At 39.3% G+C, this 16,804-nt stretch overlaps 1 protein-coding gene across 2 annotated transcripts in view; it reads right to left on the bottom strand.

Annotated features, from left to right (window-relative positions):
- Window positions 1–16,804, bottom strand: part of Gab2 (GRB2 associated binding protein 2) — a 161,546-nt gene that overhangs the window by 50,033 nt on the left and 94,709 nt on the right. The window contains exons 1-2 of one of the 2 annotated variants that reach the window (XM_027407674.2): window positions 11,696–11,788; window positions 7,017–7,317 (exon numbers count right to left, since the gene is read on the bottom strand). In XM_027407674.2, the coding sequence (XP_027263475.1) occupies window positions 7,017–7,278 (262 nt within the window). In that variant the 5' untranslated portion in view covers window positions 7,279–7,317; window positions 11,696–11,788. Of the gene's footprint in view, window positions 1–7,016; window positions 7,318–11,695; window positions 11,789–16,804 lie in introns of those variants that run through there. The other variant, XM_027407673.2, reaches the window with a different exon arrangement.

Consider the following 16,804-nt stretch of genomic DNA (forward strand, 5'->3'; position numbering starts at 1 on the left):
CACTACAGAGCCATAGTTAAAAAACAATGTGGTACTGGCATAAAAACAGATGCACACACCAATGGAATAGGCTAGAGATCCCAGAGCCAAACCCATGTCTTCATCTACCTAATTGGCAGCAATGGCACCAACAACATATACTAGAGAGAGGACAGCCTCCTCAGTAACTGGTACTGGATGTTCACAGACAGAAGAATGTGACTTGACTTTTACTTCAAATGTAATGTAACTAAAGGCTTCTGTACAGTAGTGGGAACAGTGAGCAGAATGAACCTAGGAATGAGAGAAAACAGGGCCAGGGAGATGGCTAACTCAGTAAAGAGTTTGTTTCACAAGTATGAATGTGAGGGCCCGAGTTTGGGTTGACTGCATCCATTTAAAAAGCTGGGTGCAGTGGTACATGTCTATTATCTCAGCACTGTATGTGTGTTTTGTCTGTCTGTATGTCTGTGCACAATGCAATACCTGTGGAGACCAGAAGGTCTTGAGTTAGACTGCTGGTTAATGGCCATGTGGGTGCTTGAAATGAAACCCAAGTTCTCTGAAAGAGAAACCAGTGCTCTTAACTGCTGAGTAGTCTCTCCAGTCCTGAAAAATCATATTATTTTGTTTATCTAAAATAATATATAATATATATGTGTTTATATGTTATTATTCCATGTAGCATGATACTGCTTTTTCCTAAGAACCATATAGCCTATTTAACAAAGACCTCAGTACCAAACCTAAGAAATCTTGTTTTGAGTTGTTAGGGGAGTGCAAGAAACTCATAAAACAATATAGACTATTGCCATTGCCCTGGGTTATTTCCCAGAATTTTTTTTTTAAAAAAGCCCTTATTTCTTAAGACTCCACATACTTTATACACAGGACTTTGAAGAATTGAGACAGACAAGACATGGCAGTCTCCTGCCCAAGGACTAGCTTTTATAGTACCAGAAAGTGCTATGCAAGCTGCCAAGGGAAAAAAACAATCATTAGTTGCGGCAGTTTGAATGCAATTGATCCCCCATAAGCTCATAGGCACTATTGGGAGGTGTGGCTTTGTTGGGATAGGTATGGCCTTGTTAGAGGAAGTGTGTCACTGTGGGGGAAGGCTTAGAGGTTTCTTATACTCAAGATGGCGACCATTGTCTGAGACCATTTCCTGTTGCCTTCTGATCAAGATATAGCCAGCACCATGTCTGCCTGCATGCTGCCATGCTCACCACCATGATGATAATGGACTAACCCTCTGCAACTTAAGCTGCCACCTCAATTAAATGTTTTCCTTTATAAAAGTTGCCATTCTTTGTATATAGGAGGACTACTGATTAATTTTTAAGTTAATCATATACAAATGATAAATGGGTTGAGAAAGAAATCAGGGAATCAACACTCTTTACAATAGCTTCAAATAATATAAAGTATCTTGGTGTAACTCTAACCAAGTAAGCAAAAGACCTGAATGACAAGAACTTCAAGTCTTTGAAGAAAGAAATTGAAGAAGATATCAGAAGATGGAAAGATCTCCCATGTTCATGGATAGATAGGATTAACATAGTAAAAATGGCCAATTTTACCAAAAGCAATCTACAGATTCAATACAATCCCCATTAAAACCCCAACACAATTCTTCACAGACCTTGAAAGAATATTACTCAACTTCATATGGAAAAACAAAAAACTCAGGATAGCTAAAACAATCCTGTACAATAAAAGAACTTTTGGAGGTATTCCATCCCTCATCTCAAGCTCTACTACAGAGCTATAGTAATAAAATCCATATAGTATTGGCATAAAAACAGATAGGTGGATCAATGGAATCAAATCAAAGACACAAATGCAAATCCACACACCTATGGACACCTGATTTTCAACAAAGAAGCCAAAATCATACAATAGAAAAAAGAAAGCATCTTCAACAAATGGTGCTAGTCTAACTGGATGTTGGCATATACAAGAACCTGATAGAAGAGAAAGTGGGAAATAATCTTGAACACATTGGCACAGGAGACAACTTCCTGAACAGAACACCAATAGCACAGGCACTAAGATTGACAATTAATAAATGGGACCTTATGAAATTGAAAAGTTTCTGTAAGGCAAAGGACACTGTCAATAGGACAAAATAGCATCCTACGGAATGGCAAAAGATCTTCATTAACCCCACATCTGACAGAGGGCTAATTTCCAAAATATATAAAGAATTCAAGAAACTAGGTATCAACAAACCAAAGAACCCAATTTTAAAAATGAGGTACAAGATAAACAGAGAATTATCAACAGAAGACTCTCAAATGGTTGAGAAAAACTTGAGATGTTTAACACCCTTAGCCATCAGAGAAATGCAAATCAAAATGACTTTGAGATTCTATCTTACACCTGTCAGATGGCTAAGATAAAAAAACGTGTCAGCTCATGCTGGAGAGGATATGGACAAGGGAAATACTCCTCCATTGTTGGTGGGAGTGCAAACTTGTACAGCCACTTTGGAAGTCAGTGTTGATGGTTTCTCAGAAAACTGGAATCAACCTACCACAAGACCCAGATATACTGACTACTCTTGGGCATATACCCAAAGGATGCTCAATCATACCACAAGGACACTTGCTCAACTATGATCATAGAAGCCAGAAACTGGAAATAACCTAGATATCGCTCAACTGAGGAATGGATAAAGAAAATGTGGTACATTTACATAGTAGAGTACTACTCAGCTGTTAAAATCCAGGACACCAGGAAATTTGCAGGCAAATGAATGGAACTAGAAAAAAAAATCATCTTCAGTGAGGTAACACAGACTTGAGAAAGACAAACATGGTATGTAATCACTCATAAGTGAATATTAGCTGTAAAATAAAGGATAACCATGCTACAATCCACAGACACAGAGAGGCTAGTATTCATGGGTTCATGGCTTGGGGACACCCAAATCTTCCTGGCAAGGGGAAATAGAAGATATTTCCTGAGTGGACTGAGGACAGGTAGGGAACAGGAGCAATCAAGTGATGGGGGTGATGGAGGGGGAGAGTACTTAAAGACACTACTGGGAAGGGGGGCATTTTGGGGTCAGATAAAAAACCTGGCATAAGGGACTTTCTCATGAATCTACAAGGAAGACCCCAGTTTAGACTCCTAGAAATAGCAATAGTAGCCTGAAATGGTCAACCCCTGTGACCAGATTGGTGACTAACCCAATTGTCATCAGAGAGGCTTCATCCATCAACTGATGGAAACAGATGCCACAGCCAAACTTTAGGCAGAGTTCAGGGAATCCTGCAGAAGAAGAGGAGGAAGGATTTTAGGAGCCAGAGGGGTCAATGACCCCATAAGAAAACTCACAGAATCAACTAACCTTGGCTCATATAGGGGCTCACAGAGACTGAACTGACAAAGCAGGGACCCTGCATGGGACTGACCTAGGCACTCTGCATGTATGTGAGAGTTGTATAGCTTGGTCTTCTTGTGGGACTCTTAACAGTGGGAACAGGGGCTGTTTCCCACTCTTTTATAGGCTTTTGGGACCCTACTCCTTATGCTGGGTTGCCTTGCCCAGCCTTAATACATAGGGAGGTGCTTAGTCTTACTGCAACTTGATATGCCATATTTTGCTGATACTCATGGGAAGACCTGCCCTTTCCTCATCAGAAATGGAGGAGTGGATTGGGGGTGGGTAGGAACAGAGGGGGATAGGGGTAGGGACAGGGAGGAGAGGAGGAAGTGGAAATTGCATCCAGAATGCTAAATAAATAAAATAAATAAATTTAAAGAAAGAGTTACCATGGTCATGGAGTCTCTTCACAGCAATAGAAACCCTAACTAGGACAATAGTCCTACCCAGATATGACAGGGAAGATATCCCAGAAGGTTCAATAGTGGCACTGACATCTTGAGCACAATCAACAGCTGTCTAATTGGACATAAAGCCCACTCATTAAGAGGGAATTCATGCTTGGTACTGTGAACCTAGTCAACTACAAAAGGTTAGTGGAGGCCTCAGGACCTAGAGAACTTAATACTGCCACTTTTCCAAACTAGTATAATTTTAATTGCATTCTAAGTATTTATCCTTTTATCCCACAGGCAAGTGTAGTGCTCCCCCTGAAAGAACTTCTTTTTGTATTAAGTAGAGACCACTGTAGAAAGCTATGACTTTTCAAAATGAAGAGAATGACTGACATTGGGGTTACCCATCCCCAGTAGATATCCTTTCTCCCCTTCCTCCCTCCAACTCTTCCCATGTCACTCTACCCCTTCTCTCAAATTTATGGTCCCCTTTTCTTTAATTATTGCTACATGTGTATGTGTGTGAATGTATAAATACAACTTGCTGAGTCCATTTAGTGTTGCTCATATGTATATATTTTTAGGGTTGACCACTTCATATTAGATAACCAAGTAGGGTTATCCCTGGGGAAGACTGATTCTTCTTTTTGCTGCAGTCATTATTTATGTGTAGTTTTCATTTAGGGTCAGGGCCTTGCGAGATTTCCCTTATCCACGCTGGCATGTCAACCATGTCAATCATTATGCTGGTCTTGTTTAGGTGACCATATTGTTGAGTTTTCATGGGTGCAGCTTTCCTGACATATACAGAATACACTCTTTCAATTTTTCTATCTCATCTCTTCTGTGATGTTCCTTGGGTATAGGGATTGTTTCTTGAGGCAAAGCTTGTTTTGAGGGTGCATGTGTATGTGTGTGTGAATTCCCTCCCTTTACTCTGCCACTTCATAGGTTCACTGCCTAGGCTAGCTAGCTGTTAGTTTCCAGATGACTCCATCTATGGGTCCTATTTCCTGTAGGTGTGCTATGATTACAGATGCTCACTGCCACACTCAGCTTGCATTCTGGGAATTGAACTCAGGTCACCAGTATTGACTCACTGATCTTTGTCTCTGGACTCTAACTCTTGTCACCCAAGTTGCCTTCAAACTCATGCAATCCTTCTGCCTTGATTTCTTGAGTGCTCAGATTAAAGGCATGAGCCACCATGCCCAAATATGTTTATGCACCCCCCCGTGTGTGTGTGTGTGTGTGTGTGTGTGTGTGTGTGTGTGTATGCATGCAAATGGATATGCACATTATTCATATGGACACCAGAGGCTGCTGTTAGGAGTCTTCCTTAGTCCCTCTCTACCTTATTTTTTTGAGACAGGGCCTCTCCCTGATTTGGCTAGGCTGGTTAGCTAGCAAGCTTCAGGGATCTGCCTGTCTCTCTCTGCAGCACTACTGCTACACAAGCTTCTTATGTGGGTGCAGTGAACTCAGGTCCTCATGCTTGTGTGGCAAACATTTTACTGACCAAACAATCTTCTGATCTTTCCAGATCCTTGGCTGTTTGTTCTGTGAGCTGTTTTCCAGTTTTCTGAAGAAGGACCTCACTAACCATGCCCTGTACTATAACTATCCAGTCATACAGTCCTAACTCCTGGCTTTTATTTAATTCTCTCAAATTATAAATTAACAGTGAGATCCTCAGTACTATTCCATGCTTCTCTGAGAGGACCTGACATGATATTTTACATTTAATTATTTGGTGTGTACAGTCACTGTTTTGATAACCATGTATGTTTTAGCTCCCACTGTTAACAGGTATTTGCTATTTAAGATATCTAGACATTTAAATTGTTAACATTTGAAATTACATGGTAATGGATCAGAACTATAAGATAAACTAGTAAAATGTTCATTACTAGCCAGTTCAGTGATGTAAACATAACCTCGTATTTTCTTGAATGGGTTATAGTACATGAAGGAGTAAAATTGTCTTTCAATGATTTATGAGTTACAGACTTGAATTACCACCTGTGTATCATTTACTTAAAGAATAAGTTATCATTTTGGAGTCTTTACTTGCTTTCACATGAAGAATCAGAACCTTTGAATTATTTATAGATCTATGTAAATTACATTTATTTTGAAGAAAAAATGATAAGGGCTGGGGATACAGCTGAATAGTAGAGTTCTTACTTAGACACAAAGGCCTTGTGTTTAGTGTCTAGCACCATCAAAACTGATAATGGACTAATAATTACCATTATTATGAATGCCACAGTGAGTTTGAGGTCAGAGGCCATTTTTTTGAGATAGTTTTTTTTTTTTTCTTCTTACTGTGAGTCTCCGAGACAGAGCTCAGCTTGTCAGTCTTGTACAGCAGATACTTTTCCTGCATTTGTAAGTCATTTAAGTTGGTCTGGGTCAATCTCCTTTTATATTTTGCTACTGATGCAACCATACCTTTTAACGCTGAAAATATTACATGCATGAAGACGCTTGCTGCATTTTATTAAGAGACTGCCTAGGGTTGTTTTTATAGTGGTCATAAACTTTTGTAATTAAAAAATCACAGCTAATGACTTACAAATGGGAGGTACTAGTATATTCTAAAATTAGTGGGTAGATTTTTTAAGAAGAAAGGATATTTACATCTGAATAAATAAGGTAGAGGATGACAGAAGAAGATGTCCAATGTTCACCTTTGGCTGCTCTATACGCTTGAATGAGTATTCACAACCCACATATGAAACACAAGTTGAGGTACTTTTTAACAAAGGGCTATCAAAACCCAAACATAAAGTCAGCATTTCATCCTTTTATCTGTCCTCAAATGGATATAAAGGAACACAAGACTATGTATCAATAACCACAAAGGATGCCTAAGAAACAATCAAACTGTCAGATGGTCTGAAATAGATGAACTAGAACAGATAGAAATGGACCAGAGGTGTGATCAAAGGGAGAGCTTCCCTATGGCATGGCTGACAGGTGGCAAAGCACAGTGTGCTAAACAGGGAGTGGGAGAAATGGTTGAGAGCTGACAAATTGTGCAAGCATCAAGGCACCTGAAATATCATCACCCTAACCTTTTTTGATTCTCCATTTGAGCATTATTAGAACCAGGAGGTCCCTATATCAGGCCAAGTCTATTACACTCTCCAATCAGAAATCTTAACTAGAGCCAGCTTTCCTGGCTAGAGAAACCTGAGGTCTCAGCAGAGTCCCCTGGGGAAGAGATGTGCTTGCTGTCATACCTGTGCTCTCCTCAGCCTGATTGAAGCCGCAGATCTGGCAGATGCTCTGGACCCACTTATTCATGTCGGCTTCTGTCTCAGCCACCAGGTAAAAAGTGCGCTCACTGGTCTTGATATCAAACACAAAACTATCTTGAAGCTCTTTCTTGTTGAAGGTCAGGCCTGCATCCACCTGCTCACAGAAGTTCAGGTTGATGATCCGCAGGGGTTTCTTGGAGTGTTCATTCTTGTAGTATTCCAGAACATCTGGGTCGCCACTCATCCGGCCGCTCCGCAGGATAAACCAGCGTTTCTTCCAGGCCTAAATCACCAGAGACATAGAAAGAAGAAGGAGAAGATGCCATTAGTTATTTTAAAGCTTTTAGCGGGTCCTTACATATCATTGATGGAAGATGAGTATGACAGGAGTATGACAGTATCATCTGATCTCCACGTGTGCATCATGGCATTTGTGTTCCACCAATCAAATATGTAATTAAATAATTAAGATTACCATATAAAAGAAGCCAACTGGCAGAGGAAAATTGGGAACCTCTGGCCATTGGCTATATGCAACAAAACAAGAGCATCACCCAACAAGAAAAACAAGCAAACAAACAAAAGAAAAACAAACCCCTCAAACTGAAGCTCTCTAAATGAGGAAGGAGGAGTGTTTTATGTTACCTATAAAGAATCCAGACTGTCAAGGTCAGAGGGCCTGGGACCGCCAGCTCTATAGCCCACTTCATTTTCAGTGTGCCTGTCTTTTCTTAATAAACTTTCTCTTTTTCTATTACTACCCTTGTGTCCCTAGTCCCTAGTTTTATGTTGGGAACACAAGAACCTGAAATCTCAGCAGGTGTTTCCTGGACTCATGTCTATTAACTTAGGGACTGCTGAACCCTTCTGGCACTCATGACCTTTCCAGATTTCTCAGCTCAAAAATGGAAGATGGTTTTAGAACACATTAGTATAGGAGTGCAGGAGTAGTGCAACTCTTCCTTTAGACTAGATACTTATAAAACATCAGGTTAGGGAGCATTTGCAAAGCCATAGAAACACAAGCTTATAGGTTAAGGCACTGTGAGTTATAGCAACAATGTTATACCAAGTGTAGCAGAAAATTAATTTCCTAACTTCCTATGGTATGCCTCTTACCAACCATGATGTCAGTGAAGAATCCCTGCTAAAAAATCTTGGTGGGAATGCTCTGAGCACCTACCTTTAGGGCACCCCTTTTTTTCTTCAGTCCTGACATAGTTTCTGTAAGACCTGTTTTAGTTCCTTGCTCATGCCAAGCATTCCATCTATATTACTGAATAAATGTCTTTTATTATCCCCTATTATAAAATTTAAAGCTTGGTTACATATGCTCTTAATCTGTCTTCTACGCACAGTGGTAAAACAACCCCCCCCCCCCCAAACAACTAAACACTAAATAGTTACAGAGCTTTGGGTTGAGTCTGAGCTCTACTACAGACTTATTGCATGCGTTTTCAACTAAGTTACTTATTTCTTTGTATCCTTCCTTATTTATGGAATGAGAATCTACCACTATCATCACCTACCCTATTTATGAGAGTTTTTTAATGTAAATGAGCTCAGAATACTATAAATATCAATGATTTATTATTAGTAGTATTATCATCACAATTCTTCCATCCTCCAGGGAGCTATATTAATTCTACCAATACATCACACTCACCTTTTATCTTTGGCCTCGATTTCCTTAGTAATCAACTCTCTTGACCCCTTCCTTATAATTTCCTTGCTTCTTTTCCCATTTCTCTTGTTTACTTGGCAAAACTACATTCTCTAGCTAAGTCTAATGTTCTGCCTACTTTACCTGTTCTCACTTGGTTTCCCTTTACATGGGTCACTCACAATGCCCAACAATCCTATTGACCTAGTCCAGGACTTCTTTGTGCTCTCTGGAACAATCTCTGATCTTCTCTCTTTAAACCTCCAAAACCTCTAGTCTACTCTTTTCTTCTTTCATGAGAAAATACAATAAAAAGAGATCGGATGCCACATTTACTAGTGGACCTGCTTCCACAGCCACATTCTCTGGTACAGGAGAGTACAGGCAGCTCTCCCAATAATTTATAGCAGACTTCCTCCCCAGGTACATACCCTTTCAACACCTAGAGCATCACTTCAACAACTGTGCCCTCTCCAGAGTAGTTGCTTCATCATTCCCTGCTAGAATCATTTCTACCATCGCAGAAAAAAGATAAGTTTTTTGTTGTTGTTGTTTCACATTCATCTCTGACTATGACTCAGCTTTTCAATTCCTATTCAGTTAAGCTTTAAGCAGTTTCTATAGTACTATGCTTATTTGTTTTGTCTCTTCCTATATGAAGGCACTTCCATTAGGCTGCTCTCCACTGTACCTCTGGAATGATGTATCAAAGGACTTGAAGACTCCAGTGCTGCTAACTAGTTCTTGGACCTTACTATTATCTCTCAGGAACATTTTACAGTGGCCTATTATTGACACACCTTCATTGTGTCACCTTCATTGACATACTTTCTTTGATGGGCTTTGGCATCCACTCTCAATCTCCCATGTGGTTATTGCTTTTCCAGATGCCAGTTCTGTTTTATTTTCCTATTCTCTAAGCCCTAGAATGTTCCAATGCCAGTTCTCTGATGGACTATTTCTACACCCACCATTGGTTCAAAGCCATCTACTTGCTGTGATTTCCAAATGTCAGACCCTGGCCTAGCCCTATCTGAGGAACCTGAGTCCTATACCCAATTCTCCATTATTAAACATTTCAAAACTAGTATGTTAAAAGTGGAACTTTCAACCAGACACAGTGGCTCACACTTGTCATCTCAGAATTTGGCTAAGACAGGATTGTTGCCAGTTTGAGGCCAGGCAGGGCTACATAGTAAGTACCAGGCCAGCCTGGTATGCAGATGAGACTCTGTCTCAATTCCTATTTACCTCCAAAATTTGACTTTCTAATATCCCTCAGACTCATTTTCTACTATAATCTTTCCCATCTTAATTATGGCTATAACATCCTTCTTGTGTCAAAGTCAACTAGTTCTCATATTCATCATTCAATCTATCAACAAATTCTGTCAGTGAAAGAGTTCAAAATATCTGTTCCTTATCTCCCCTCTTGCTCTCGAATTTCATTGTGTGATTATGTGTCTGTATATATGAAATGTGTGCATACTACAGTGTGTTGTGTTGTGTGTATAGGTCAGAGAATAACTTACTGGGGTCAATTCTCCCCTTCGACTACATGCCTATTAAGAACTGACCTCAGGTCACCAAGCTTGGCAGCAAATGCACCATCTCACCAGCCCATAATTGCATTGATTTTAATACCCTTTATGATTCCAGCCAACAATCTATTCACAAAAGTGAGGTCAGAAAGCAGGATAGGATGTAAATCAAGATAGACTGGAAATCAGAGTAACTGGTCCTTCTCTGCATTAAAACTCTATCCACTCAGAGTAAAAACAATTTCCTTAAGATGGCCCCTTATCCTAGGTTACAATTTGGGTCCTGAATAATTCCAAAGCTTTGGTCTCAGCTTGTGATGCTATCTGGGGGGTTGTAGAACCTTTAAGAAATAAGGTCTTAAGTCGTTGATGACATGACATTCAAGGGACTGTGGGACTGTCTTCTCTATGTTTGCTCCCTGGCCAGAGATAAGCGGCTTGCTGTAACACATGGTCCATGTCCTAAGGTGCTCCCTGCTCTAGCCTAAAACAACAGGGCTGATGACTGAACCCTCTAAAACTGTGATCCAAAATAAGCCTCTTTTTTCTCTCTCGTTTTTTCCCTCTTCATAGTGCTGAGGATTACACCCAGGGCTAATGTTCTATCTTTTCTCTCTATAAGCTGATTATCTCACAGATTTATGAAAACTTGACTAACATAGCCTGACATGCCCGAAGCCCATGTCTCATCTCATTGTTTCTCATCAATATAGTCCATTTTGTCACCACACTGGCTTTAAACACTGCCAGGCGCACACCTGCCTCAGGCTCTTAATTTTAATTGTTCTCTCTGGAAAACTCCTTCTCCCAGCATTCCCATTCCTTACTCTTTATTTCAATTGTTTATCCAAACATCACATTGTTAAGAACTGCTCCTCATCTCCTACTCTCTCCCCTTGCAAACGTACACATTCTTCTTTCTCTGTGTCTGATTTCACTGGTGTCACTGGTCTTATTAGCACTCACACCCTTTCTGCTGTCTGCACCCGCTTCCTGAAATGTAAACAGCACCAGCACAGGGACCCTTTCATTCTCATTTGTTATCCCTCCTGTGGGGTTTTTAATGAGAAATGTCCCCCATAGGTTCAGAAATTTTAATACTTGGTCCCTACTTAGTGTTGTTGTGTAAGGGGCCGTTTCCTGCATTATAATGGTGCCTGAAGACACCAAGATGTAAATTACTTCACAGGCGCTGGGTAATCTCCATTCCTTTGATCTCTGCCTATCCCGTGGCTCATTTTGGCCTGAGGAGCTAAAGCCATTCATAGGGTAACACGTCCCAGGCGGCTGGTCAGCCTTTATAAGGGATGGTTTTCTTGGTTTAGTGTCTCCACTCTGGTAAGATGCATTAAAGCTTGTCTGCAGAAGGATCCGAGTGTCCTGCGTATGATTTCTTGCTGGCGAGAAATACAGAGAGCGCGCGGGACATTGTTGTCTGGGAAGTTTAGGAGGTGTACCTTTGCTGGAGGACATATGTCACTGGGGACAGGCTCTGAGGCTCTCTGCTCCTGCTACCATGCCTGTTACTTGCTGCCATGTTTTTCCGCCATGATGGACTTCTTTCTAAACCTCTGGAATCATAAGCCCAAACAAACTTTTCTATAATTGCCTTAGTCAAGGTGTTTTATCACAGCAACAGAAAAGTAATCAAGACACCGCCATACTCCCATGCCATAGTCACAATATTTAGAATAGTGCTTGGAACATATATAGTTATCAAAAAACATGTTTATTAATTGATTGCTTTCTAGCATAAAGTCCTTATGGCACTTAACTGGTCAGGGGAATATACATGAGATCTTAGATTAAACTAAAATCAAAACTTGAGGTGTTACCATATACAATAAAGTTGAGGAAAATAAAAATAAAGGGTATTTAATTATAGTCACATCAAATCCTGTCCTTGCCAGTGTTTATGAAACTCTATATACTTGTATAGATATATCCAGTATGTATACAGTTATATAAATATCAGCTGTATATATACAGAATATTATACAGTATATATTATACAGTGTATAGATACCATGGTACATTCTGAGCAGTGCACATAATAAATATTTATGAAGGGGTTTGGGAGCTTTGGCTGAAAAATGTCCATGACACAGATAAGAAAAATTACTCTTGGATTACTGGCACAAAATGCAAAGACAATATGGAAACCTAAGTCTTGAATATGCTGTTAAGATAAAAATACTCAGGGCTATTCTCATATACACAAAATCCTGAAAAAAATTAAAGTGGATTACAGGTTTGTATGCAATTCAGTAATCCAAAGAGCCAGATAACTAAGTGGGGCTTATTATGAGGAGGTAGAGCTGTTTTGAAACTAACAAATATAACTCACCACATAGAAAGGCAAAAACTGAAAACAATATTATATCAGTGCAGAAAATAATACACATTTATTTTTAAAACTCAGAAAACATGAATATAGTTAAAGTTGTTGAATCTGATAAATTGCATAAAAAGACCAATATCTAATGTTATAAGTAGGTTACAGTGAATTCTGAAAGACCGACGAAATTGGAAGCAAGTCAAAGACAGTCATTTCCAATACTGTGCTGGAAGTTCTAGTCATGCAACAAAGCAGGAAACAGATATAATAAACATATGGACCAGAAAAAGAGGAAAAGACAAAAGAAAAGAAAAAAAACTGTCCTATTTTCATGACATGATTACTTAAGCTGAAAATCCAAAAATAACTGCTAAAGACGTAATAGAACGTGGTGGTCACAGGATACAAGTTATGTAAAAAAATCTATTTACTTCTAGACTATTTACTCTATAGTCTAGCAATGAATTTGTTAGCACAGGCAATAAAAAATACATACATTGGAGCTGGGTAGGTAGCTCAATGGTTGAGAGCTTGCTTACCATGAATAAGGTCCTAGGCTCAGCCCTCAACAATGAAAACAAGGAAAAAATAAGAAAAAACCCCACAGGACCATTTATAATCACTTTTTTTTAAAAAATGAAAAGTATAAATATAACAAAACATCGTGTATGCAGGACATATATGTTATAACCTTTACAATGTTGATAAAATTGGTCAAAGCATTCCTAAATGTTTAAACAGACATACCATGTCCACAGATTAAAGAATCAATACATCTTCCAAAATTTATATATAATTAAAAAATCCCAATGAAAAGTTTTGTTGATGTAGGCAAGCTTATTCTACCGTATATATGAAAAGAAAAAAAGGATGAAAATAGGTAAAACAATTTTGGAAAAAAAGATTAAAATGGATAGAATCAGGGCACTATATTTAAACATTTTTTTTTTTATTTTATGAATGTTTGTAATGTCTGTGTACCATGTATGTGTTTGTGTGTGTGGTGCCCTTGGAGGCCAAAAAAGGGCAATGGGTATTGGTTGCCCTGGAATTGGAATCATGGATGGTTGTGAACTACCATGTTGATGCTGGAAATGAACTTGAGTCCTCTAAAAGAGCAGCCAGGGCTCTGAGCCAACAAGTCATCTCTCCAGCCCCAGTACACATATTTTAAATGTTTTATAGCTCTAGCTATCAAGACTGTGTGTATGGGAGGAAAGCTAAAAATACATAGAACAAGGTAACAGAACTGAGAATTAGGTCCATATGATATACCCACTGATTTTTATTTATCTCTATTACTACATTTATTTATGGGGGGCAATGTGTGCCAAAATTCGAGTGTTGAGGTCAGAGGACAACCTGGAGGAGTTGGTTCTCTCCTTCTATGCCCCCATTAAGGCCTGGAGATGAAATTTGGGTTGCCAGGTTTGTCAGCAAACATCTTTACCCACTGAAATATCTTGCTGCCTCCCACTGAGTTTTGATAAAGGTGCAAAAGAAATTCAATGGAAGACAGTCTTTTCAACAATTGGTGCTGGAGAAACTGGGTATCCATGTAGAAAGGGCCTGGGAAGGAGTGGTGGTACATGCCTATAAAACCAACTACTCAGGAGGATGAAGTAATAGGATTATGAGTTCTGAGCCAACTTGGCCCACACAGGGAGACCTCCTATGAAAAAAAAAAAAGCTAACAGTAACAAAAGATGAATCATGGTTTTGAAAATGTCAAAGCTATAAAATATTTAAAAAGTAAATAAAGAACTGGATGGCTCAGCAGTTAAGAGTGCTTGTTGCTTTCTCAGAGGATAGGAGTTAGGTTCTCAGCACACACATGAGGCGGCACACAGTCCCCTGTAACTCCAGCTCCAGGGGATCTGTCCCTGGCCCCTGTGGGCACTTTTGTGCACATGTGCATGAATGCAGACACAGACCACCCTCCAAATAAAAAGATAAAATCTTTTTTAAAAAGGTAAATAGGTGAAAATTTTTATCTTTTGATGAATCAACACTTTTTTTTTAAAGTAGGCAATGAAAACAAAGATGAACAGTAGTCTATGCTAGTTATGTGGGATAAAAAAGATAGGCAAGCCACAAACATCCCTTTTAAGTGACTTAAAATGTTTAAAAAGTTTCAGGAAGATAAGACATTAATGTATAACCCTAAAAGAAGAAGCAGAATTTTAAAAGTGAGACACAATATCCTAGTAGATCACTGAAAACAGGAACTCAAACTTTTAGGGACAGATGCAGACAGAGAGGAAAAGGGAGAGAAAGGTGGAAAAGGGAGGGAGAAAGAGGAGAGAGAAAGGAATGGCTATAAACAATAAGGAAAGTTGTAAAGAAAGGAGAAAGGCTTTTCTTTTAAAAATATAACATAGTATGAACAAGGCCAAGGCATGAGAAAAAAGATAAGACAGGTTTGGAAAGTTCTGTGAGTGGATTACCTTTATTGGTATTGGGAGCCACTGCAAAGTGCTCAGCAGCAAGAAATGTTAAATAGTCCTCTGTACCTATTTGCTAAAATGTTAAATAGTGTTCATCTAGCAATGAGGAGAGTGAACCAGAAAAAGAAGAAAATAAAAAACCTAACAACAAAACCAATCTATTTAGAAAGCCATTGCTATAGCTTTCTGTGGTCAAAGCAAGTGGCCATCTAAATGAAAATAATGTGACAGCAGGATCATTAGCTTGGGTAACATATTTGAGACCTTTCCTCAAAACAAAGCAAAACAAAACACCAGAAAAACCAAATTCAAAAACCACCAAAATGAGTAATGAAATAAATAAAGAGAGGAAGAGACAATGCTTAAAGAAGTACATAAGATAGATACACAGTAAAAATTAAGTTGGAATTTGTGTTTAAAATCAAGTAGATATCCCCACTTGCTCTGATGAAACAGAAGTGACTGTTTTCCTTTTGTACCCAAATCTAGTCAGAAAACAAACCATTTCACAATTACCCAGACCACAGAGACACAAATGTGGGTACACATGACCTGGAAGTTGCATCACTCCTGCCGTTGAGCAGAGTACATGTCATGTGATCCTGTCTGTCCTTTGGGTTATATCTGTATGTGTGTAGAACAAGGTCATGACTTCCTCCTATTGCTCTTTGGCAACTAGAAAATCAAAATAGGCCCCAACTGAAACGTAGAATGACTAAATCACATTTTAAGTATTCTGTTGTTGGTGAAGGACTCAAAAACATCCCAGTATATCAGCCTCCAATGAGATTCCCTGGATCATGAATGAGTGTTCTAAGTATAAAGGCTGCTTTACATATGGAACAAGAACTTGATTGGTTTTAGGTTGTTCCACACACTAAAGTTGAACTAGGCTAGTTCCTGCAGGGGAGTTGTCTTTTGTTTTAAAGAAGAATTTCCTAAAGAACTTTTTAGCTTCAGCCTTGACAACTGAAAGTACTTATTTTTTTCTTAACAAATGTATTTACTTATTTTACGACCCAGCCACAGTTTCCCCTTCCTCCTCTCCTCCTAATCCCCCTTCCTCTTCTGCACCCCTCATCCACCCCTCGTCCATTTTTATTTAGAAAAGGGCAGGCCTCCCATGTACATCAACAAAACATAGCATATCAAGTTGCAGCAAGACTAAGAACCTTCTCTTGCGTTAAGGCTGATCAAGGTTACCCATTATCAGGAACAGGGTTCCAAAAGCCAATAAAAGAGTCAGCCACAGTGCCTGCTCTGACTGTTATGAGTCCCATAAGAAGACCAAGCTACACAACTCTCACATATATGCAGAGTGCCTAGGTCAGTCCCATGCAGGCTCCCTGGTTTGTCGGTTCAGTCTCTGTGAGCCCATATGAGCCCAGTTTAGTTGATTCTGTGAGTTTTCTTATTGTGTCCTTGACCCCTCTGGCTCCTGCAATCCTTCTTTCCACTCTTCTTCAGAATTCCCTGAGCTCTGGCCTAATGTTTGGCTGTGGATCTGCATCTGTTTCCATCAGTTGATGGATGACGCCTCTCTGATGCCAATTAGGCTAGGCACCAAACTGGTCACAGGAGATGGCCAATTCAGACTACTTCTAGAACTCCAGACTCTTCTGTTCTGCCTTAAGTATTATATCAAAGAAAACAGAACTCTTCTTGAATTACTAAGTATTTTCTTAGACCCTCTATGGAAACTAGGGAATGTTTAATACCGGAAATTCTGAAAAAAAGAGAGAGCCTAGGGTAGTGATCACTAAACTTTCCTGTAAAGGACA

This window comes from Cricetulus griseus, chromosome 3, assembly GCF_003668045.3.
Source record: "Cricetulus griseus strain 17A/GY chromosome 3, alternate assembly CriGri-PICRH-1.0, whole genome shotgun sequence".
Lineage (NCBI taxonomy): Eukaryota > Metazoa > Chordata > Mammalia > Rodentia > Cricetidae > Cricetulus > Cricetulus griseus.